The following is a 24,185-nucleotide window of genomic DNA, read 5'->3' as shown; positions in this document are numbered from 1 at the left end:
ACTCTAAAGATTAATTTACAGTAAGCGGCGTTCCTTCAGGAAGCAGATCAGACACCGAACTGAAACAGTTTAATAGAGCAAACATGTCACAACACATAACCAGTTTACCCAGGGATGGTACAGGGACACCCAAACTGGTCCGGGCGCACACATACAATCTAAGCAGGGCTTTGCATAATTTGGGTAAGACGATCATAGAGGATTAAATTAATCCGATAGTTTCTGCAACATATTGGGTGTTTCTGGAGCACACCCAGTTACTGCACTTTGTAGTTTGTTTATCGTAGCAATAAAGAGTTAAGGAAACATGTTCTTGGACAAAGACCATATCTAAAACGTGTTACTTCTGCTGGTCAAACATTTTATTTGTTTGTTAAGAAACGACTAGCTTCAATGATGAGATCCATTGAAGTTGCCTTGAGTTCATATCAAAGACCATCCTACCAAAGGCAAAGACCACACAGGAACAGAAACACACAGATACGGACAAAGACACGTTTCAGAAATAAGTAGGTGTTTATTATCAACAAAGACTCAGTCATACAGGAGAGGGGGGATTTATAAAAGAATAGGGGAGGGAGGGAGAACAGATCTGCACTCATTACCAAAGACAGAAATTATTACTTTGATCCATTTTTCTTTAAAAAATGTGCCTTTACATTTTTGTATTTCATACAAGTAACAAATTGGACAAATTCATCAAAAAAAGGTAATATTCTACAATGACTAAAAATATGCTTGGTTTCATGAAGACAAGTTAAAAAAAAGAGGTGGTCAAATATTGACCAATAATTGTTTTCTTTTCATACTAATATAAAACCAGTTCTACTATCTAGAAAAGGTTAAAAAAAAGTTTATTTACAAACAACAAAGAAGCAAAAAAAAAAAAAAAAAAAGAGCAGGAAAGAGTAGATCCTAATCCGAAGGCAACAGGGGCTATTGGTTATTGCAGGCTTTTTTCCCAGCACATGATTCAGCTAACCAACTAATCATGATCTTCATTTAAACCACTTCAAATTGGGTGTATTGCTGCTCTGGAGCTAAAACCCGCAAGGAGTTGTTCACCCCTGCCCAGAGTAGAGTAGAGTACTCTCCTATCCACTGATACAGGGTCAGATAGTTTTTCATCCCACCCATGAATATGGATAGACTACGTAAAGGATCTGGGGGTAGTGTAATGCTTACGGTTAGGGAAAATCTGATCCTAGATCAGTGGTTAGGGGTAGTGTAATGCTTAAGGTTAGGACTGGGCATAGCAAAATTGCATCCTAGATCTGAGGTTAGCGTCTTTGGGTTTCAATGATTATTTCTGGTGACAAGGGAGAGAGGCTGGGACTGGAGCATGGCATGATGGGAGCTCATCGTCGATTGGTGGATGGAGGTGGTAGGGGCTAAGCCAGAGGCGAAGGGGATTGGTCCAGTAAGGAGCGGCGGAGTCTGGTTACTGGATGAGCTCATGTGGGGAGAAAATGGGGGATGAGAGGAAGAGGGGGAGGAAGAGGATTGAGATGAAGTAGTCTTAGTGGTGAAGGGCAGGTGTGTGTGAGTGAACAAGTGTGGGTGTGTATGCGACTGGATGTGGGTGTAAGTCTGACCATGTGTCTCCCTGTGCGAGTGTGGGCGAGGGGGTTTGGTGGTGAGGGAGAGGGGCTGGACCTGCTCGGGATGTGTGTGCTCAGAGTGAGAGTGTGTGTGTTCAGTGTGTGTGGGTGCAGGAGCGGCAGGGGAGGCCAGAGCAGTGGTGGGCGTGGCTGGAGAGTCCAGGGAGGAGGCGGGACTAGCCTGGGACAGGTGTGTGTGTGTCAGGTGTGTGTGTGAAACACTGGGCCTCTCCTGAGTTCCATACGACACACATGACTTCTTGGGCTGTGGAGAGAAGTGCTCTGGAGAGACAAAATAAAACACTGATCAGTCTTTGCTGTTAGTTTCCAGTAATGTAAAAAAATATATAGTTTGGTCACTTCTCATGTTCTCATAATTCTCTGGTCTTGGAGGTCGCTTACCCTCTGGAGCAGCAGACTGGGTGTGTGTTATTTGTCCATCTGGAGCAGTCTCTGGCCTGCCATCTCTCTTCCTCTTCTTTCTCTTCCCCTGCACACAAACAACCAATCACATCACACCCTCCATCTCACAGCAACCAATCACACTTACTCTCAAAGCAACCAATCAAATCACTACAAAATGTTTACTATAGTACTTACGTAGTTGTCTCTAGCTGACCATCCAGGGTAGAGTTGGGAATGTAGCTGTCTCTCTTTGCGGGCCATATCGTAGTATTTTGACTGCTCCTCACGAGATAGAGAGTGCCACTGTAGACACACACACACACAGGGTTAACACATACTCCCTTCTGGAGCATAGGCCATCGACAAGAGTTTTCAGTATGAACACACCCATTGTATAATCCTCCAAAGAAAGACAGTGTGCAAGCACACGCTGCCACTTACCCTGCGTCCCAGTATCTGGTTGATGGCAGCGCTCTCCTTCAGCGTGCACTCTGCCACCACCTTGGGTCTCTGCTCCTTCATGTACAGCATAAAGGCGTTCAGAGGCTTCTTCACATGGGGCTTCTTCTCCTCCTCTTTCTCTCTGTCCCCCATGGATACGCCACACCTACACACACCAGAGACAGTCAGTGAGTCAGCAAGAGGTGTTAACATGTGTGTGATAGAAAGATGTGCGTGTTTGCTTACCCGTGACGGTTGCCGTCTCTTGGTTCCTGTTTGATCGCCGTGGAAACGATGGCAGGGTGAGGGACAGACGTCTGCAGGGACGGGACCATGTGGGGCGAGAAACGACTGGCCACCAAGCTGTCAATCACACACACAGATCCATAAAGCATAAATACCATTTGAAATGACATGATTGTATTTATTACAGCAGAGGTTCTCAAAGTGGGTCCACGCAGGAACTGCAAAGTGGGTCTGGGGCAAGAGCTCAAAATATAATGATCAATAAATATATATATTTTTAATGAATATTACTAATAACCGACGTAACACATTTTGACCAAGGGATTCGTATAATAAGTCGAGGGAGCAATACATTTGTATTAATCTTCAGTTGATGTTGTTAACTTCTTTGGGATAGGGGGCAGTATTTTCACGACTGGATAAAAAACGTACCCGATTTAATCTGGTTACTACTCCTGCCCAGAAACTAGAATATGCATATAATTAGTAGATTTGGATAGAAAACACTAAAGCTTCTAAAACTGTTTGAATGGTGTCTGAGTATAACAGAACTCATATGGCAGGCCAAAACCTGAGAAGATTCCATACAGGAAGTGCCCTGTCTGACAATTTGTTGTCCTTCTGTTGCATCTCTATCGAAAATACAGCATCTGTGCTGTAACATGACATTTTCTAAGGCTTCCATTGGCTCTCTAAAGCCACCAGAAAGTGGAATGGGGTGTCTGCTGTCTCTGGGCGAAGAACAGCAGGCAAATTTGTGAGTGGTCAGCCTGGGGACAGTGAGACTGAGAGGCGCGTTCACGAGACTAGTCCATTTTCTTCTTTCAGCCTTTGAATGAATACAACGTTGCCCAGTTGGAATATTATCGCTATTTTACGAGAAGAAAATCTAAAAAATTTATTTTAAACAGCGTTTGACATGCTTCTAAGTACGGTAATGGAATATTTTGATTTTTTTTGTCATGAAATGCGCTCGTGCGTCACCCTTCGGATAGTGACCTGAACGCACAAAAAAAAACAGAGCTATTTGAATACAACTATGGATTATTTGGAACCAAAACATTTGTTGTTGAAGTAGAAGTCCTGGGAGTGCATTCTGACGAAGAACAACAAAGATAATCCAATTTTTCTTATAGTAATTCTGAGTTTAGGTTGTCCCAGGTTGTCTGAGTTTAGGCTAACTTTGATGGCCGAGCTATGTACTCAGAATATCGCAAAATGTGCTTTCGCCGAAAAGCTATTTTAAAATCGGACATAGCGATTGCATAAAGGAGTTCTGTATCTATAATTCTTAAAATAATTGTTATGTATTTTGTGAACGTTTATCGTGAGTAATTTAGTAAATTCACCGGAAGTTTTCGGTGGGTATGCTAGTTCTGAACATCACATGCTAATGTAAAAAGCTGTTTTTTGATATAAATATGAACTTGATTGAACAAAACATGCATGTATTGTATAACATAATGTCCTAGGAGTGTCATCTGATGAAGATCATCAAAGGTTAGTGCTGCATTTAGCTGTGTTTTGGGTATTTGTGATGCATGCTAGTTGCTTGGAAATGGCTGTGTGGTTTTTTGTGTCTATGTACTCTCCTAACATAATCTAATGTTTTGCTTTCGCTGTAAAGCCTTTTGGAAATCGGACAATGTGGTTCGATTCAGGAGAAGTGTATCTATAAAATGGTGTAAAATAGTCCTGTTTGAGAACTTTGAATTATGTTTGAGAACTTTGACATTTTGTGGTTTTAAATATGGCACTCTGATTTGTCACTGGCTGTTGAATAGTGTGGGACCATTTCGGCCCACCTCCCCTAGAGAGGTTAACCCTGGGCAACATGGACCAGGGAGTCTCACAGGGGGATATTGGTATCCACAGCACTCCACCAATTACCCATTATCCAACTCAATAATTCTTGTATTTAATTTAAGCTTAAAAAAAAATGCTACGTTTTCTCTCTGCGTTATGGCAAATTGTGTAGAATTCTAGGATATTAGCTTTAATGCGGCAACAACATAAATCTCTGCCCCATGACAAATTGTGTAGAAAATTAGCTTGAACACTGCAACATTTTCTCACAGATGCCAAAAGGCAGGCCTTTAAAAATGTTCTTTCCCAGGGACCGACACTTGGTTCGTCCGGCCATGCACTGCCGAAGTCATAGTAAAAATCCTTCTATGCTATTTTTATCTCACTCAAGTTGTTCTAAATTATGATTGGGTCCCTGATGAATTTTCTATTTCAAAAGGGTCCAGGCCACAAACAGTTTGAGAGCCCTTGCTTTACAGATATAAGTCCAGTCTCTATAGTACTAAGTCTCCAAAGCAGTAATACATGGATGTGTGTGAGTGATTAGGTGAGCTGTACCTGGACATAGAAGAGTTCATGGCGAGAGCTGCAGGGTAGGATGGTCTAAACCCCCCCGCTGGAATACCGTACATAGACTGGCCCGGCCTGGAAACAAAGAGAGAGAGGGGAAACAGTGTCACTTGTGTGGCAAGAGCATTCGTTCGGCTAGAAATTGTTAGCAAAATAAACTAAACCATCATTGTGTCCATCACAAGATGGTGAATGCGAGTGTGTGACTCACAGCCAGCCCAAAGGATGTGTCATGTGTCCCATGCCTCCAGGAGAGAGAGGGTAGTAGGGGGAGAGCTCTGCTGGGTGGGGAGTGCGGGGAAGACCTGGAGAGGGTGGAGAAGGACAGCGGAGAAAGAGTAACACACATATACATACACACACAGTTAAAGTCAGAAGTTTACATACACCTTAGCGAAATACATTTAAACTCAGTTTTTCACAATTCCTGACATTTAATTCTAGTAAAAATGCCATCTTAGGTTAGTTAGGATCACCACTTTATTTTAAGAATGTGAAATGTCAGAATAATAGTCGAGAGTATGATTCATTTATTTCATCACATTCCCAGTGGGTCAGAAGTTTAAATACACTCAATTAGTATTTGGTATCATTGCCTTTAAATTGTTTAACCTGTTTTGGAGAGTGGTTTTTGTTCGGAATTTCAGATGACTGACGTGGCTAAAGTAAACTGCCTGTTACTCAGGCCCAGTAGCAAGGATATGCATATACTTGGTAGCATTAGATAGAAAACCCTCTGATGTTTCTAAAACTGTTACAATGTCTGTGAGTATAAAGAACTGATATGGCATGCAAAAACCCGAGGAAAATCCATCCGGATATTAAATTGAGGTCAGAGTCCATTTCAGTGCTTGCCTATGGGAAATAGGACCCATATTGAAGTTCCTATGGCTTCCACTAGATGTCAGTCTTTAGAAAGGGTTTCAGGCTTGTTTTTTGAAAAATGAACAAGTAGTTGGAAGAACTACAAGGTGTCTCATTAGAAAAGTGGTCTTGTTGAACATACTATTCTCCATTGTACATATTATCGTTTATTTAGATATTAGAGTACCTGAGGATTAATTAGAAACATCGTTTGACTTGTTTGGACGAACTTCACTGGTAACTCTTTGGATTCGTTTGTATGCATGTTGAACAAGTGGATTACTGAGATCAATAAAGGACTTTATCGAACACAACGACCATTCATTGTGTCGTTGGGACCCTTGGGATTGCAAACAGAGGAAGATCTTCAAAGGTAAGTGATTTATTTAACCACCATTTGTGATGGTTCAAAAAGTATGTGTGGGGCGCTGTCCTCAGATAATCGCATGGTGTGCTTTCGCCGTAAAGCCTTCTTGAAATCTGACAACGCGGTTGTATTAACAAGAAGTTAAGCTTTAAATTATGTATGACACCTTGTATTAAGATTTTTGTATTTTGAATTTTGCGCTCTGCAATTTCACCGGATGTTGTCGTAGGTGTCCCCGCTAGTGGTTCATGCGCCAAAAAAGGTTAACTTGTAAGTGAGTAAGATTTGTAGGACTCCTTGCTCGCACACGCTTTTTCAGTTCTGCCGACAAATATTCTATAGTATTGAGGTCAGGGCTTTGTGATGGCCACTCCAATACCTTGACTTTGGAAGTATGCTTGGAGTCATTGTCCATTTGGAAGACCCATTTGTGACCAAGCTTTAACTTCCTGACTGATGTCTTGAGATGTTGCTTCAAAATATCCACACCATTTCCCTACCTCATGCCATTTATTTTGTAAAGTGCACCAGTCCCTCCTGCAGCAAAGCACCCTCACAACATGATGCTGCCTCCCCCCTACTTCATGGTTGGGGTGGTGTTCTTCGGCTGGCAAGCTTCTCCCTTTTCCTCCAAACATAACGATGGTCATTATGACCAAACAGTTCTATTTTTGTTTAATCCGACCAGAGGACATTTCTCCAAAAAGTACAATCTTAGTCCCCATGTGCAGTTGCAAACCGTAGTCTGGCTTTTTATGTCGGTTTTGGAGCAGTGGCTTCTTCCTTGCTGAGCGGTATGTCGATATAGGACTCGTTTTACTGTGGATATAGATACTTTTGTACCCGTTTCCTCCAGCATCTTCACAAGATCCTTTGCTGTTGTTCTGGGATTGATTTGCACTTTTCGCACCAAAGTACTTTCATCTTTAGGAGACAGAATGCGTCTCCTTCCTGAGCGGTATGATGGCTGCGTGGTGCCATGGTGTTTATACTTGCGTACTATTGTTTGTACAGATGAACATGGTACCTTCAGGCATTTGGAAATTGCTCCCAAGGATGAACTAGACTTGTGGATGTCTACAACTTTTTCCTGAGATCTTGGCTGATTTCTTTTGATTTTCCCATGATGTCAAGCAAAGAGGCACTGAGTTTGAAGGTAGGCCGTGAAACGCATCCACAGGTAGACCTCCAAATGACTCAAATGATGTCAATTAGCCTATCAGAAGCTTCTAAAGCCATGACATCATTTTCTGAAATTTTCCAAGCTGTTAAAAGGCACAGTCAACTTAGTGTATGTAAACTTCTGACCCACTGGAATTGTGATAGTGAATTATAAGTGAAATAATCTGTCTGTAAACAATTGTTGGAAAGATAAACTTGTGTCATGCACAAAGTAGATGTTCTAACCGACTTGCCAAAACTATAGTTTTTTAACAAGAAATTTGTGGAGTGGTTGAAAAACAAGTTAATGAATCCAACCTAAGTGTATGTAAACTTTCGACTTCAACTGTATGCATGTATGTATGTATGTATACACACATATATACACACACACATACATATACATATATATATATATATATATACATACATATATATATATATATATATGTGTGTATATATATATATATATGTGTGTGTATATATATATATATATGTGTGTATATATATATATATATATGTGTGTATATATATATATATATATGTGTGTGTATATATATATATATATATGTGTGTATATATATATATATATGTGTGTATATATATATATATACACATATATATATATATATATACACACATATATATATATATATACACACACATATATATATATATACACACATATATATATATATACACACACATATATATATATATATACACACACATATATATATATACACACACATATATATATATATATATACACACACACACACACACATCCATTGTTACAGAGAGACTAGCGAGAAGGATGAGGAGGTTCCATACCTGTGTCAGGTGAGAGGTGAGGAGGGGGTGTCCGCGGGGGGAAGGGGTCTGGACTGTAGGACAGGAGGGGAGAGAAGGGGGGCAGATGACCGTGCTGCACCACTGGTACCTTATTGGACTAGAGAGGAGAGAGAGAGAGGGATGAGAGCAAGAGATTAGGAACAGAGGAAAGTTCATACTGTTTCTGGTCACATGGAGTAACAGTTTCTCCCCAAGGTGGAATTTTCACTACATTGCGCATGCATATCGGGATATTATTTTTGACAATACATCATATAGTTTTGACAATATCATTTGCCTGTTCTCCATCTTTTTAAATAGGAATCCACTTTTTTTTTTGCACCACTTATTTACATGACTGACCAGAACTTGTTATCTCATGACTCTCGTCCCTCTGCAGCAGACATACAGTAAGCAATATGTTTGGAACATTGAATCACACTAAATCAGTATCGTGAGAATCGCAATACATTTTGTATTGACACCTAAGTATCGTGATAATATCGTAGCGTCCGGTCCCTGGCAATTCCCAGCCCTACTGTACAATGCCTTAAAATCTACACATGAGCCTAAGGGCTAGGGTTGTTTCTGGGTAGGGCCTCTCAGTCTGACTATCAATGACAGGGGATCAGTCCTCCATGGCAGAGCAGGTCTTTCCTCAGATACACACACACAGGAATACAATCCCGCTCATCTCATACACACTCACTCCACCGGTCTTATAGACACACACACACCGAGGTGTGAAAGTCCTGTGTCTCCGGGCGGATTAACACTATTCAGCTTCAACATTCCAGTGTCTGTCTGCAGCAAGTTTGAGGGAGGTCAGGAGGGTGTGTGTAAGCCTGGAGAGGGTGAAGGTCGTCAGGAGTCAGGTCACCTGAGTGCTTTGTGCGTGTGTGTGTGAGCACTTTAGGAGACAATCTAAATGGCTTATACTAGCAGTGCAGGGTTACATACTCAGGTGAGTTTTGTAAGACCAGATACTTAGCAAGAAGCTAGCTTGAGCAACAGTTGGCCTTTTAGATGTCAGTCAGGATGTTTTAATTTTATTTAAACTTAGCTAGGTAAGTCCATTAAGAACAAATGATTTACAATGAGGGCCTACCCGGGACAAACCCTCCCCTGGGCCAATTGCGCTGGGCCAATTGTGCTCCGACCATTGTCACTGCATGGTGGCTAGATTGTGAGGCACGCACACACAACGGCTGGGCAATATGGCAATATTTTTTCAGTGTGGTGGTATTTTATGTTTTTGAACAATATTAAAAAGGCACTCGCACATCTGAGCAATCTTTTTGCAGGTGCCTGGCAACAGTTGAAACAGGATGAAGGAAAAAGGAAACCGCACACCGCTCTTGATAGTATCACTGATATTTAATAAGCTTACGTATCGGCCTCACAGCCTTCGTCAGAGCTTTTGTGAATTTTTTTTTTAAATCAGGAAGGAAAAATAAATAAGTGCTACCAAACATAATATGCATTTCACCATCACTACAAAAGTGTATAAATAAGATGTTTGTGAAATGCATATTGTTATGTTTGGTAGCACTTATTTATTTTTCCTTTGCCTCCAACCCCTTTCCATGCATGGAACGGATGTGGGTGGGGCCATACTTAAGCTTATTAAATATCAGTGATACTATCAAGAGCAGTGTGCGGTTTCGTTTTTCCTTCATGTTTTTGAACAATAAAACGCTCCACATTTGCTTTATGGGTAAGGAGTGCATGACGATAAGGTGGAAACAGATTATTCTAAGTGATTTCAATGGCTCTCTCTCTTCTGAATGTTTTATACTTTTCAAATCTCAGTATTGTCATCCATTTCCTACACTCATTTGAGACAATTTCCACACTGCCACATAGGGCTGCACGATATGGGCAAAGATCTAGGCCGTATTTTTTTTACCAAATATTGCAATTGCGATTTAGATCAAAACACTTGGGGGAAATGTTCAAATCATGGAAATAGGAAGGTAAGTAAGTATTTCACTGTTTATCCACACCAGTTGATTACAAAGCATGTGACAAATACATTTTCATTTGGTTATTCTAATTCTATAGTTAGAATATAATAGTGGGCACTTCGAATACATGTGTTTGACATGACAAATAAAAAAAAGACGGAGTAGTTGTGACAGGGTAGGAACCAAAGTGTTGGTCAGTGTTTCCTAGGGGACCGTATAACCTTTGGTTACATTAAAATGTTATCTTAGCTACGTCATTTAGCTAACATTCATGCTTTGCCTATTGCCCTTTGATTTTGAAGAAACATGCTGATTTAGGCCTACACCAACCATCACTAGTACAAGGCTATATTAGCAATCTACATTTGCTCTGACTCAGTAGATTTATTAGCTAGCTAGTTAGCCAGACATCTAACTATGATTAGCGTTAGTCTCAAAAACAATACATTTTTTGCCACAACATGCTAAGACAAACTAGCTGTTTGCAGACAGTAAGATACACAAACAAAGTGTAATTATAGAACGCTTGTAGATTTATATTTAGTAAACTGGAAATCAGCATCTTGTTGCATGTGCTGCATTGGCCATGCAAACTGAACACAACAACGGCACGCTCCTTGAGTGACAGGGGTGGGGGCTTGGTCTGTGTAGAAACTGGCATGGAGAGAGAGAAAGGGAGAGGAGCGAGACGTCTCAAGTTGCGGAGTAAACTATATTAAATGGACGCTACACACAGCGGAGTAGCGTATCACATTTAACAAACCAAACATTGAAAAAAATGTTATAGAAGGTTAAGTAAAAACTTAAACTGGTCCATGCATCAATACCGGTATAGTAAAATACGGTATACCGCCCAGCCCTAAGACACACACCCACCATGTGAGCGGAGGAGGTGGAGCGAGGGTCTTTTAAAGCAGAGGTTCCAGGAACATCCAGCATGGGCCACTTCATCTGTAAATACTGGAGAGAGAAAGACAAAGGAATGGGGAGAGAGAGAATTAAAAGATTTAAGGACTGCGTGCGAACAATTAAGCACCACACAAAAAATGTAATTTTATGGACAAAACAACATATCATGCAATGGGTACAGCTGGTAGGATGTGAGTGCATTACAGTGTGAGAGGTGAGAGCGAGAAGTGAATTCCGATGACTCTCCACATGGGTCCTGGTCGGATTACTTTCTGCAGACATCTGGTGAGTGTATCAGTCAGACTCCAGATGTACGTCTCTCTGCATGAAGGTTTATGTGTGGGAGCGCATTCGTTTAGAAAAGCAGCGGGTGCACACACACACACACACACGTGCTTTTAACGTAGGGCACAACCGCTCAGCGGTCAGTCACCACTCCAAGGTGGTGAGACAGGAAGGAAGAAGGGATAAGATATAGGGCTAAAAATGGACATGGCAATATAGAGGAGTAGAAAAGGGGAGAGCGTCGGGGAATGTGTGTCAGGGTTGTGGTATACTGTTCACAGCAGACCAACATGCTACGTCGAGTCGCTGACTTTCAGTTGAGGAAAGAAACAAGAGCACACGCACGTCATGAATAAGGGTCCCATTGTGTGGCAGGTCAAATAAAACTCAAATAATGAGGACCACAAGTACATAATAAGTGTTTGCCTGTGCAGGGAGTGTGTTCACTGCACACGGAGAAAGTGTAGGCCCTGTGTGTGTGTGTGTGTGTGTGAGAGAGAGAGGGAGAGTGGGGCTGAGCGCACACACACACCAGCCTCCAGTACACACACACATATACCCCCATTCCAAGGCCCCAGGAAGTTCTGGCTGTGAGTTCTAAATGAAACCAGCTGTTAGAAATACCATACTGATGAAGCCTACACAACTCTGCCTCTCTCACTCCCTTTATCCCTGAACAATCGGTAGTTTGCTGTACAATCATGATGTTGCTGCATGGCTGGAGGCTAAACTTACTGCTTCTTACAAAACACCAAGATAGAAACCACACATACCAACACCCCCCTCCCTCCACTTCAACTAGGAGTGATAGGTTTGTGAATGCTATTCACCATAAATGAAAAGGTGAGTAAACAGCACACGGCTCAACATACAGGACTGCCCGCTGGCCCAGGGAGGTTTTGGAAACCTTTCGGGCCAGTCAATCATCCATGTCCGCAGGGCTCTAGACAAACTTTTTCCCACTGGTGCAACAAATGTTTTCAGTTGATGGCACCAGCAAATGATTTGGTCGCAACAATTTGACCGCTCTCATAATGTACTGCATTCCATACAGAACCAGACTAATAATGACGAGCTATCTTTTAAATTAGCATGCCATTGTGTGCTTACACTAAACCAAAATATGAAACGCAACATGTAAAGTGTTGGTCCCATGTTTCATGAGCTGAAATAAAAGATTGCAGAAATTGTTCATATACACAAAGCGCTTACTTCTCTCAAAAACTGTGCACAAATTTGTTTACATCCCTGTTAGTGAGTTTCTCCTTTGCCATGGTAATCCATCCACCTGACAGGTGTGGCATATTAAGAAGCTGATTTACCACCATGATCATTACACAGGTGCACCATGTGCTGGGGACAATAAAAGGCCACTCTAAAATGTGCAGTTGTGTCCCACAGCCCAATGCCAAAGATGCCTCAAGTTGAGGGAGTGTGCAATGGGCATTCTGACTGCAGCAATGTCCACCAGAGCTGTGGCCAGAGAATTGAATGTTCATTTATCTACCATAAGCCGCCTCCAACATAATTTAAGAGAATTTGGCAAAACGGAAATTATGGGATTACACAACAGAAGAATTTCTGCACAAACTGTCAGAAACCATCTCAGTGAAGCTCATCTGTGTGCTTGTCATCCTCACCAGGGTCTTGACCTGACTGCAGTTTGGCATCATGTCCAACCTCAGTGGGAAAATGCTCACCTTCGACGGCCACCAGAACGCGGGAGAAGTGTGAATCCCGGTTTCAAGTGTACGGGGCAGATGGCACGCAGCATGTGCGGCACCGTGTGTGCGAGCAGTTGCTGATGTAAACGTTGTGAACAGAGTGCCCCATGGTGCGCTGAGGTTATGGGTAGGCATAAACTACAGAAAACAAACAAATTGCATTTTATCTATGGCAATTGGAATGCAGAGATACCGTGACAATATCCTGAGGACCATTGTCGTGCCATTCATCCACAGCCATCACCTCATGTTTCAGCATGATAATGCACGGCCCCACGTCACAAGGATCCGTACACAATTCCTGGAAGCTGAAAATGTCCCAGTTCTTCCATGGCCACACTCACCAGACATGTCACCCATTGAGCATGTTTGGGATACTCTGTGTCGACATGTACGACAGCACGTTCCAGTCGATATCTAGCGAATTCGCACAGGCATTGAAGAGGAGTGGGACTACATTCAACAGCCTGATCAACTCCATGCAAAGGAGATGTCGCACTACGAGACAAATGGTGGTCACAGCAGATACCGACTGGTTTTCTGATACACGCCCCTAGTTAAGGTATCTGTGACCAACAGATGCATATCTGTATTCCCAGTCATGGAAAATCCATAGATTAGGGCGTAACAAATGTATTTAAATTGACTGATTTCCTTATATAAACTGTAAATCAGTAAAATCGTAGAAATTGTTCCATGTTGCATTTATATTTTTGTTCGGTGTACATAGAGCAGCAGCCTCTAAGGTGCATGGTAGAATAACCGGGCGGTAGCCGGCTAGCGAGAGTGACCAAAGTTCAGGGCAGGTTACCGGCTAGTGGTGACTAGACTATTTAACAGTCTACTTGACAGTTCTTCAGTCTCTTTCCCAGCTTTGATGCACCTGTACTGACCTCGCCTTCTGGATGGTAGTGGGGTGAACAGGCCATAGCTCGGTTGGCTGATGTCCTTGATTTTCTTGGCCCTCCTCTGGCACCGGATGTTATTTATGTCCTGGAGGGCAGGCAGTGTGCCCCCAGTGATGCGTTGGGCAGATCGCACCACCTTCTGGAGAGCTCTGCGGTCATGTTAGGTGTAGTTTCCGTACCAGGCAGTGACACAGCCCGACAGGATGTGAAGGTAGTGAGGGTCTTTTAGGTTGAAGAGGAGCTGTTGCGCCGCCTTCACCACACTATCTGTGTGGGTGGACCATTTCAGATTGTAGCTTTTGAACCTTCTCCACTGCGGCCTAGTCGATGTGGAAAGATTCCCTCTGCTGTCTCCTGAAGTCTACAATCAGCTCCTTCATTTTGTTGATGTTGAAGCATTCAGACCCTTTTCCCAGCACTTTGATGAAGCACCTTTGGCAGCGATTACAGCCTCTGGTCTTCTTGGGTACGACGCCTCTTGGGTATGACTAGGGTTGCACATTTTGGGGATATTCAGAGGTGGAAACTTTCCATGGGAATAAATGGGAATTAATTTTAATACCATTTAAATGTAGATGTTTTTTGCATTGGATATATTTACCATCTCATATGGAGACAGAAACAAACCTTTTACCTTATCATAAGTAGACAATTGCAAATGATTAAATCCTTCCAAAAGAAATACAACTACTTAGTTATGAATTGAACTTTAATTCAATTAGTTGACTCTTCACATGGGATGATTTCACTGAAAAACAAAAGGGAATATTGAATGATCCCCAATGATCCATCGCATCTCAAATTGTTCTTCAACATACATCTGTAAAATGATAGTCTAGAAACTAAAGCTTTGGTTGTCTTCCTCTCAGGCTTCCATGTCTTCTCCCTGGACCTCCTCAATGTCCACCTCTTGAACATCAGACTCTGAGACCTCTTCACTGTCACTTTCCAACCTTGTTGAGGAAGGCTCGTTGTCAGACTCAAAAAGCCTCAAATATGCCCGGATGGCCACCAATTTCTCAACCCTTGTATTGGTCAGCCTGTTGCGTGCTTTGGTGTGTGTGTGTTCCCATACAAGGACCAGTTGCGCTCTGAGGCGGCTGATGTTGGTGAGACTTGGAGGATGGAGGCAACAGGGGAAAGAACCTCAGATCCACAAAGTCCCTCCCACCAGGTGGCTGATGAGATATGTTGGCAGGACTGCCATATTGCATCTCCATCCAAAAGCCCTTGCTTGGAAGTGTACTTCGTCAGACCGCCAAGAACCTTGCCAAGGTGGCGAGACAAGGTAGTGATGACACCATAGGCCTTGTTGATCTCTGCACCAGACAGGATGCTCTTGCCAGCATACTTGGAGTCCAACATGTTCTCTGCAGTGTGTATGTGCTTCAGGCAGAAGTCTTCACGCTTTTTGATGCATTTCAGAACTGCAGTTTCCTCTGCTTGGAGCAACAGTGAAGTGGGCAGGGCAGTATGGATTTCTTCCCTTACATCTGCAAGCAGAATGAACATCAGACAGGATGGCATTGTCTCCCTCAATCCGTGCAATGGCTACTACTATAGGTTTCAGGAGTTTCAGGCTGCTTACCACTCAACCAAAATACATCATCCAGAAGGATTCACTTGATGGGGCTGTCCATTTCAGCAGACGGTGATATGGCCATTTCTTGGAGAGACTCCTTCCCTTCCAGGAGACTGTCAAACATGATGACACCACCCCCCCCAATGAGTGTTGCTGGGCAGCTTCAATGCGGTGCTCTTATTCTTCTCACTTTGCTTGGTGAGGTAGATTGCTGCTATGACTTGATGACCCTTCAAGTACCTAACCATTTCTTTGGCTCTCTTGCAGAGTGTATCCATTGTTTTCAGTGCCATGATGTCCTTGAGGAGCAGATTCAATGCATGAGCAGCACAGCCAATGGGTGTGATGTGAGGGTAGGACTCCTCCACTTTATACCAAGCAGCCTTCATGTTTGCAGCATTGTCTGTCACCAGTGCAAATACCCTCTGTGGTCCAAGGTCATTGATAACTGCCTTCAGCTCATCTGCAATGTAGAGACCGGTGTGTCTGTGCTCTTGTAGAATACTGGTTGAGGGATGGAGATGTAGTTCATTATTCCTTGCCAACGAACATTTGACCACCCATCAGATAACTGCAATAAAGTCTGCTTTCTCGATTATTTGCTTGACCTTCACTTGAACTCTGTATCCAGCAAATGAGTAGATAAAGCATGTCTGGTTGGAGGGGTGTATGCTGGACGAAGAACATTCAGAAATCTCTTCCAATACACATTGCCTGTGAGCAGAGTTGAACCAGTTGCATACACAGCTCACGCAAGACATTCATCAGCATTTCTCTGACTACGTTCCTCCATTGAGTCAAAAAACGTCTGACTCCAGGAGAACCATGAGCTGCTATCGATAAGGTGTCTAATTCATCATTTTCACTGCGAATAGAAGTAAAGGGACTTTTGTCATAGGTTGCTTGTTGTGAGCACTGAGGGAACTTTATGCACTTGGCCAGATGATTCTGCATCTTTGTTGCATTCTTCACAAATGATTTGCAAATGTACACAGCTTTTCCTTCTACATTAGCTGCAGTGAAATGTTTCCACACATCAGAGTGCCCGCAGCATTTTCCTGTAAAGATTAGGGAAAAAAATGAGTAAAAAATAATACAATTTCATGTACAGATAAATAGTTAAGCAGTTAGATTAAACAACTCCTTTGTAAGATAAATGTTTTAAGATGAAACATGTACGGAAACAGGTGAATTAACACTCAGAGCAGGCTCAAGCAAGATAAACCCACATGGTAGCAAAAACTAAAGAGCAAAAACTGTTAACAAGTTATAAATTATTTAAACACTGCCATATAAAATATATTCACCCTACCCAGTATTGTAATCAAAACTTACCAGAAAGCATGTAGTCCTTGGCTCAGACAGTGTAGTAGTGTGGGCATCTCATTAGTGTGCAAGATCTTGAGAATCAGCTATACATTTGATGGAAGTGCACACAGCACATGTAATGGAAGAATGCACTGTGCATGCAGAGGGTTGCAATTCCATTGCACAGCTATTTTCAAGTCTCTCCAAAGATTTTCAAACGGGTTCAAGTCCGGGCTCTGGCTGGGCCACACAAGGATATTTTGGGCGAGAGGTAGCCTAGTGGTTAGAGCGTTGGGCCAGTAACCGAAAGGTTGCTAGATCGAATCACAGAGCTGACAAGGTAAGAAAATCTGTCATTCTGCCCCTGAACAAGGCAGTTAAGCCACTGTTCCTAGGCCGTCATTGTAAATAAGAATTTGTTCTTAACTGACTTGCCTAGTTAATTGAAGGTTAACTTCTTTGGGATAGGTGGCAGTATTTTCACGACCGGATAAAAAAACGTACCCGATTTAATCTGGTTACTACTCCTGCCCAAACTGTTTGAATGGTGTCTGTGAGTATAACAGAACTCATATGGCAGGACAAAACCTGAGAAGATTCCATACAGGAAGTGCCCTGTCTGACAATTTGTCAGCCTTCTAGGGCATCTCTATCAAAAATACAGCATCTGTGCTGTAACGTGACATTTTCTAAGGCTTCCATTGGCTCTCTAAAGCCGCCAGAAAGTGGAATGGGGTGTCTGCTGTCTCTGGGAAAAGTACAGCAGCTCTGTTTGTGAGTGGTCAGCCTGGGGACAGTGAGACAGAGGCGCGTTCACGAGACTAAAAATAGCATAAAAATTGGTTTTAAACAGCGTTTGACATGCTTCTAAGTACGGTAATGGAATATTTCGATTTTTTTGTCACGAAATGCGCTCACGCGTCACCCTTCGGCTAGTGACCTGAACGCACGAACAAAACGGAGCTATTTGAATATAACTATGGATTATCTGGAACCAAAACAACATTTGTTGTTGAAGTAGAAGTCCTGGGAGTGCATTCTGACGAAGAACAGCAAGGGTAATCCAATTTTTCTAATAGTAATTCTGAGTTTAGTGAGCCCCAAACTTGGTGGGTGTCAAAATAGCTAGCCGTGATGGCCGGGCTATGTACTCAGAATATTGCAAAATGAGCTTTCGCCGAAAAGCTATTTTAAAATCTGACACCGCGATTGAATAAAGGAGTTCTGTATCTATAATTCTTAAAATAATTGTTATGTATTTTGGGAACGTTTATCATGAGTAATTTAGTAAATTCACCGGAAGTTTTTGGTGGGTATGCTAGTTCTGAACATCACATGCTAATGTAAAAGCTGTTTTTTGATATAAATATGAACTTGATTGAACAAAACATGCATGTACTGTATAACAATGTCCTAGGAGTGTCATCTGATGAAGATCAAAGGTTAGTGCTGCATTTAGCTGTGGTTTGGGTTTATGTGAGAGATGCTTGCTTGGAAAATGGCTGTGTGATTATTTGAGTTTATGTACTCTATCATAATCTGTTTTTTCCCCGCTGTAAAGCCTTTTTGAAATCGAACAATGTGGTTAGATTAACAAGAGTCTTATCTTTAAAATGGTGTAAAATTGTTGATTGTGAGAAAATTGAATTGTGGTATTTTAGTTGGTTTTGTATTTCGCGCCGTGCAATGCCATTGGCTGTTGGCTAGGGGTTCCGCAGGCAGCACGGGGTTACGTCTGTCCTCAACAGGTTAAATAAATTACATTTAAAAATAAATCTAAAATTGGGATAGTTAAAACAAAATATGCCACAAGACCTTGTGTATCTTGATGCTACAAGCTTGGCACACCTATATTTGGAGAGTTTCTCCCATTCTTCTCTTCATATCCTCTCAAGCTCTGTCAGGTTGGATGGGGAGCAATGCTGCACAGCTATTTTCAGGTCTCTCTAGAGATGTTCGAACGGGTTCAAGTCCGGGCTCTGGCTGGACCAGACAAGGACATTAAAAGACTTGTCCCGACGCCACTCCTGCATTATCTTGGCTGTGTGCTTAGGGCCGTTGTCCCGTTGGAAGGTGAACCTTTTCCCCAGACTAAGGCCCTGAGCTGGTTTTCATCAAGGATCTCTGTACTTTGCTCCGTTCAGCTTTCTCTCGATCCTGACTAAAAATATCCCCACAGCATGATGCTGCCACCACCACGCTTCACCATAGGGATGGTATTGGCCAGGTGATGAGCAGTGGCTGGTTTCCTCCAGACATGAAGCTTGGCATTCAGGCCAAACAGTCCAATCTTGGTTTCATCAGACCAGAGAATCTTGTTTCTCATGGACAGAGTCCTTTAGGTGCCCTTTGGCAAACTCCAAGCAGGATGTCATGTGCCTTTTACTGAAGAGTGGCTTCCATCTGGCCACTCTTCAGCGGAGAGAAATACGTGACCTTCTGCAAGGTTCTTCCATCTCCACAGAGGAACTCTGGAGCTCTGTCAAAGTGATCTTTGGGTTCTTGGTCACCTCCCCGACCGAGGACCTTCTCCCCCGATTGCTCAGTTTGCCTGGACAGCCAGCTCTAGGAAGAGTCTTGGTGGCTGCAAACTTCTTCAATTTAAGAATGATGCAGGCCACTGTGTTCTTGGGGACCTTCAATGCTGCTGACATTTTTTGGTACCCTTCCCCATATCTTTGCCTCGGTGCAATCCTGTCTCGGAGCTCTAAGGACAATTCCTTTGACCTCATGGATTGGTTTTTACTCTGACATGCACTGTCAACTGTGGGACCTTACATACAGGCGTGTGCCTTTCCAAATCATGTCTAATCAATTGAATTTACCACAGGTGGACTCCAATCAAGTTGTAGACACACCAAGGATGAAACAGGATGCACCTGAGCTCAATTGAGTCTCATAGGAAAGGGGCTGAATTACTTAAGTAAATACAGTATTTTTATACATTTGCAAACATTTCTTAAAACCTGTTTTCGCTTTGTTATTATGGGGTATTGTTTGTAGATTGATAAGGGGGGAAATGATTTTATCAATTTTAGAATAAGGCGGTAATGTAACAAAATGCGGGGAAAGTGAAAGTATGAATAATTTCCGAGGGCACTGTGTATTGTAATGAAGATATTTCTGTGTTTCATTTAATAAATTAGCAAACATTTCAGAAAATATATGCATTTCATTATGGAATATTGTGTGTAGATGGGTGAGAATTTATTTTATTTTGAGCCTATAACAACAATTTTTAACAAGTCAAGGGGCATGAATACTTTGAAGGCACTATATAAAACAGGAAAATCTGTTTTTTTACTGCACTGGGCCTTTCATTGTAGGCTTTATTAAGAAGGATATCCAGGTTCCCTCCAAACCATGTGCTTATAATCATTTATTTAGACTAATAGAACTGTTGTAGTTTTTGGTTCTTTGACAAATATTTGCCAGCCATAAAAACATTTTTCAAATAACTTGCATATATTGTAATACCTTCAAATATTATTTGGTTTTCTGAGACCTGTATTTGAATATAAAATCAAATTGTAGCCTTTTAGTTGAAACACTATACAAATCATCTGACTACCTTGAGTGTTTGATAAGTTGGCATTTTCAAATAAACTACTATAATAAAAACTCAAACTATAAACAGCCTTGCAGACTTTGTGCAACTGACCTCATTGTCCCATGTGAGTTCACTCTTCAGATGGTCTGTCTCTCTCTCTGTGTGTGTGTGTGTGTAAAGGTTGCAGTGTGTTTATGTAAAGTGTGAGGCCCTCTGGCTTGTGTTTACTCCACATTGTCTCACTGGACTTAAAATACCAGGAGAGAAGGCTGTCGACAGCACACACACCATTCACAAAGAGAGAGTGAGGTAGCGAGACGTGTTAGAACAGTGTCAGTAATCTCTCCCCACATCCCCTCCACAAATTCACTAATGCTTAGGGGTGACTGACAACCAAGTGGGTGTGTGTGTGTGTGTGTTGAAAGCTCACCAAGTGAGTAAAATCAGCAACCTAAGGCTGAATCCATCCCCAACACTACTGTCTAACGCCAACTCAAAAGCGTGTGTTGAAAGAGGAAAGGGGCCAGAGCAACTCTCCCTGGGGTTACAGTATCTGTGGGGGGGTCCACCTATATCAAGCCCCGATCACGGAACGCTACACACGTAACTTCCGGTCCTAGTCTAGAGTGCACCTGATTTCACTCTTACTGTTTTGGATACCCCTAGAGTTTTTGTTCCATATTTTGGTGAGGGTAGATGCTGGACAGCACACATGGCTGTGTGCTAGGATTCAGCTAATGTACAGTTTACATTAGCATGTAGATCTTCACTCAGACAGAGAGGCGTGCATCTCTTACACACATGCCATCTAATGAGGAGGGAGCATTAACCACGGTGCTGACTAAAGTCAACAGAACCTCCACTGTGTGTGCGTGTGGTAATGATCTCCTGTGGAGAGCAACATTAGGTCAATTGAGCTTCTCCACCTCCTCCTCCTCATGACAACAATAGCTCATTAATACCTGGGGAGGGGAATGTAGAGGCAGGCAGGGTATGCGAGTGGGGGGGTAAACGTACATGGAAAAAGAGCAACTACTGCCAGTTATGTCGTAGGGAATATTATTCACATCTGAGTTAAAAAGCTAACATTATGATCTAAGATTTTATGTCTTATTAGACAAACAGAAAGGACTTAGTGGATAAACCCAAATAGGTCCTTGGCCCCAATATACAGAAAGCAAACAAAAAAACAATGTTAACTACAACTAACATAGGTACGCATGGATGGTGATGACAGAAATACTGCAGCATCTATACATGTGTCTCTCTCTCACACGTGCACACATTCCTGCATCAGCGTTTTAGCAGGGCAGTGTTGAGGCCTGCCTGCTGCCGTAACGCTAGTGTGTTATCATAACACCATTAATCGCTACGAGACACATTACACTGCTCAGAGTCAGAGCACACACAGAACTCATCGTTCACTGTCCCTTAACACACACCAGACATCACACACTAGATACATTTCTGTGCGGTGTGGTGGTGTATGTTAGTCTAGCAGCCTCACTTGCAAAAACTATTAACTCAAGAGCGAGAGTGTTTAATGCATGTTCATGCATGTGTGACCGACTCACCGTCCTGGCGCCGGGTGAGAGGGCTCCGGGAGAGAGGTAGGGGTTGCCAAGGTTCCCCAGGTGACTCAGGTTGGCTAGGTTACCCAGGTCAGGGATCATCAGTAAGGGATAGCCAGCATATGGAGATGCCTTGAACAACCCACTGTCGTGTTGCTGTCTCAGAGCTGGAAAAGACACACACACAGAGTTAACTTTAGCAATTGCTGACCCACTCCCTCCTCTGAGCTGGGGGATAGACTGGGGTCAACAGTGCTCATTGAATTGAGAGAGAGGAGGGGGGCGGGGGGATAGGATGAGGGAGAAAGGAGGGTTTTGGTTGTTTCTTGTAAGGGGTGTAAAATGACCTCATTTCAACAAAGCTTATTTAAATGAATAGGGAGATAGAGAGACTGGGAGGCAAAAAGAGATAGGAAAGAATGCATAGGAGAACAAGAGAAAATGGGGGAGCATTCATAAAGGATCAGTGAGAGCTACAGTTATAGTTTTACTATGAGTTTGTAAAGTTTTAGTTACCTTCTGCAAAGAACTCTCTCTGCCTGACATAGCTCTCCCAATCTGGTCTGTGCTGCTGGGGACGTCTGTGACTGCCTGCCTGCTGACAAACATTGTTTGTAAAACAACACATTAGATTGGTAGCTAGAAGACAACGGTTAGTACTGTACTGCAGTGGTTTATAGAGTGATTCAACCTTCAGTCACATTAACATTAGCTAAGTAGCAAACTAGTTACCTCGGAGTCAGACGAACTGCTGTTGTTCTCCGTCTCGTTGACCAGCGAGGACTTGACATCGTCCAGGTCCCGCTCAGAGGACACATTCTCGGCTGTTTTTTCCTCCTGCTCCCCCTCGTCTTTAAACGAAATTAACTCGTCGTTTGCACCCAAATCATCCCCTCCTCCTCCATCCAGCTGCGGCATCTTGGAATTCGAAACAGTGTCGTCTTGCTGTGAAAGTACTGTTTTAGCTAGCTAGCTAACAGTTAACTTACTCCGGTCGGAAAATATCCAGAGTTCCAAAAACCCTCTCTCAAAACACGTAGCTACCTAGCTAGCACACGGTATTATTTGTATTTCCACGCTTTCCAATTGTAGTAACGATATAACCCATGAACAAGAGAATAGTTATTGCAAACCCCGCAAAAGTAAGCATTCAATGACTGTTCATTTTTGTTAGCTACAGTAGCTAAGCTAACTACAGTAGCTATTTAGGTAGGTAGCTGATATCTTGACTTGTCCCCCGCGTTCCTTGTTGCGTCTTCTGGGATCGAAAAACAAGTTACAAAACACACCGACGAAACCAAAAAGTTAAATCCATGAATATTTGTATACGGGTGTAAAAAAAATATATAGCTAGGTATCTCCTCCAACTGAAAGGGAAAACGACAACAATGAAAAGTTGTGCGTCGAAGTTTGCTGAAACACGCACGCACATAAAACTTTATCCTGTTTCCCCCCCGAGTAAAATCCATCCGAAGCAAAGTCAGCTCACCAGCCCTACTTTCTTGTTTATTTCGTCGTCCATTATCGTTAAAACTGAGAAAATGTCATTATTGTGAGTTCGAGAAGAAGTTACTCGCTGGCTGTCTATGTTCTGTTTTTGTGTGTCTGTGTTGGCGTGGGAAAGAAGAAAAGTCGCTTGGTGTTTCTGAAGTGGAGTGGAAGGAAGAGCTAGGCCGCCGCCGGGAGACTGGGGGAGGGGGTGATGAGACAAGAGGGAGGGGGAAGGGAGGAGGAGGGAAAGAGGGGGAGGAAGGTAGACAGGGGGAGGAGGGAAGGAGGAGAAAGGGAGGAGGGAAGACGTTGGGCGGAGAAATGTCAGTCCAGCCATCAATCATGTGTAGAACCTGATCTTTCCCAGTTGATTTCTTTAAAATGAAAATAAATATTAGTCAGTGTGAAAGTTCTGGCAATACGTGTACATTTTTTTTGTATATCTTTGCCATGTCTGCATTAGTCTGGATTGCACACTGAATATCGCTGTTTTTTCACTAGACTGAATTAGATTGGATTTACATTGGCTATGTACATATTCATGGTGTGAAGTGACGAAGGTACTATGATGATCATGCGCATGCACCCATCCCGA

General features: G+C 42.6%; 1 protein-coding gene across 2 annotated transcripts; it reads right to left on the bottom strand.

The window, feature by feature from the left end:
* Positions 1-497: 497 nt before the first annotated feature.
* On the bottom strand, positions 498-23,802 carry tcf7l1a (transcription factor 7 like 1a). Of its 2 annotated transcripts, none has more exons than XM_029769006.1 (12): positions 22,832-23,802; positions 22,616-22,697; positions 22,103-22,266; positions 11,139-11,222; positions 8,296-8,413; positions 5,281-5,374; positions 5,058-5,144; positions 2,694-2,810; positions 2,448-2,613; positions 2,202-2,309; positions 2,004-2,091; positions 498-1,883 (listed from the first exon to the last, which is right to left on the bottom strand). In XM_029769006.1, exons 1-12 carry the CDS (start codon positions 23,015-23,017, stop codon positions 1,297-1,299), a joined length of 1,881 nt encoding a protein of 626 aa, XP_029624866.1. In that variant the 5' UTR covers positions 23,018-23,802; the 3' UTR covers positions 498-1,296. The 2 variants fall into 2 exon arrangements, with proteins under 2 accessions (XP_029624866.1, XP_029624867.1); XM_029769007.1 differs by having other exon boundaries at positions 22,616-22,694.
* Positions 23,803-24,185: the final 383 nt, after the last annotated feature.

This window comes from Salmo trutta, chromosome 12 (genome assembly GCF_901001165.1).
Source record: "Salmo trutta chromosome 12, fSalTru1.1, whole genome shotgun sequence".
Lineage (NCBI taxonomy): Eukaryota > Metazoa > Chordata > Actinopteri > Salmoniformes > Salmonidae > Salmo > Salmo trutta.
Note: the sequence above shows the minus strand (reverse complement) of the source record. Positions and strands in the feature narration are given on the sequence as shown.

What these genes read in the sequence shown, in the direction of transcription:
- tcf7l1a (XM_029769006.1), bottom strand. Translation starts at nt 23,017, where the DNA reads ATGCCGCAGCTGGATGGAGGAGGAGGGGATGATTTGGGTGCAAACGAC. An exon ending in GAGAGAGTTCTTTGCAGAAG is followed by an intron (nt 22,267 to 22,615) that starts GTAACTAAAACT and finishes TGTCTTTTCCAG; the next exon opens with CTCTGAGACAGCAACACGAC. An exon ending in ACCAGATACTGGGACGCAGG is followed by an intron (nt 2,310 to 2,447) that starts GTAAGTGGCAGC and finishes GTGTGTCTACAG; the next exon opens with TGGCACTCTCTATCTCGTGA.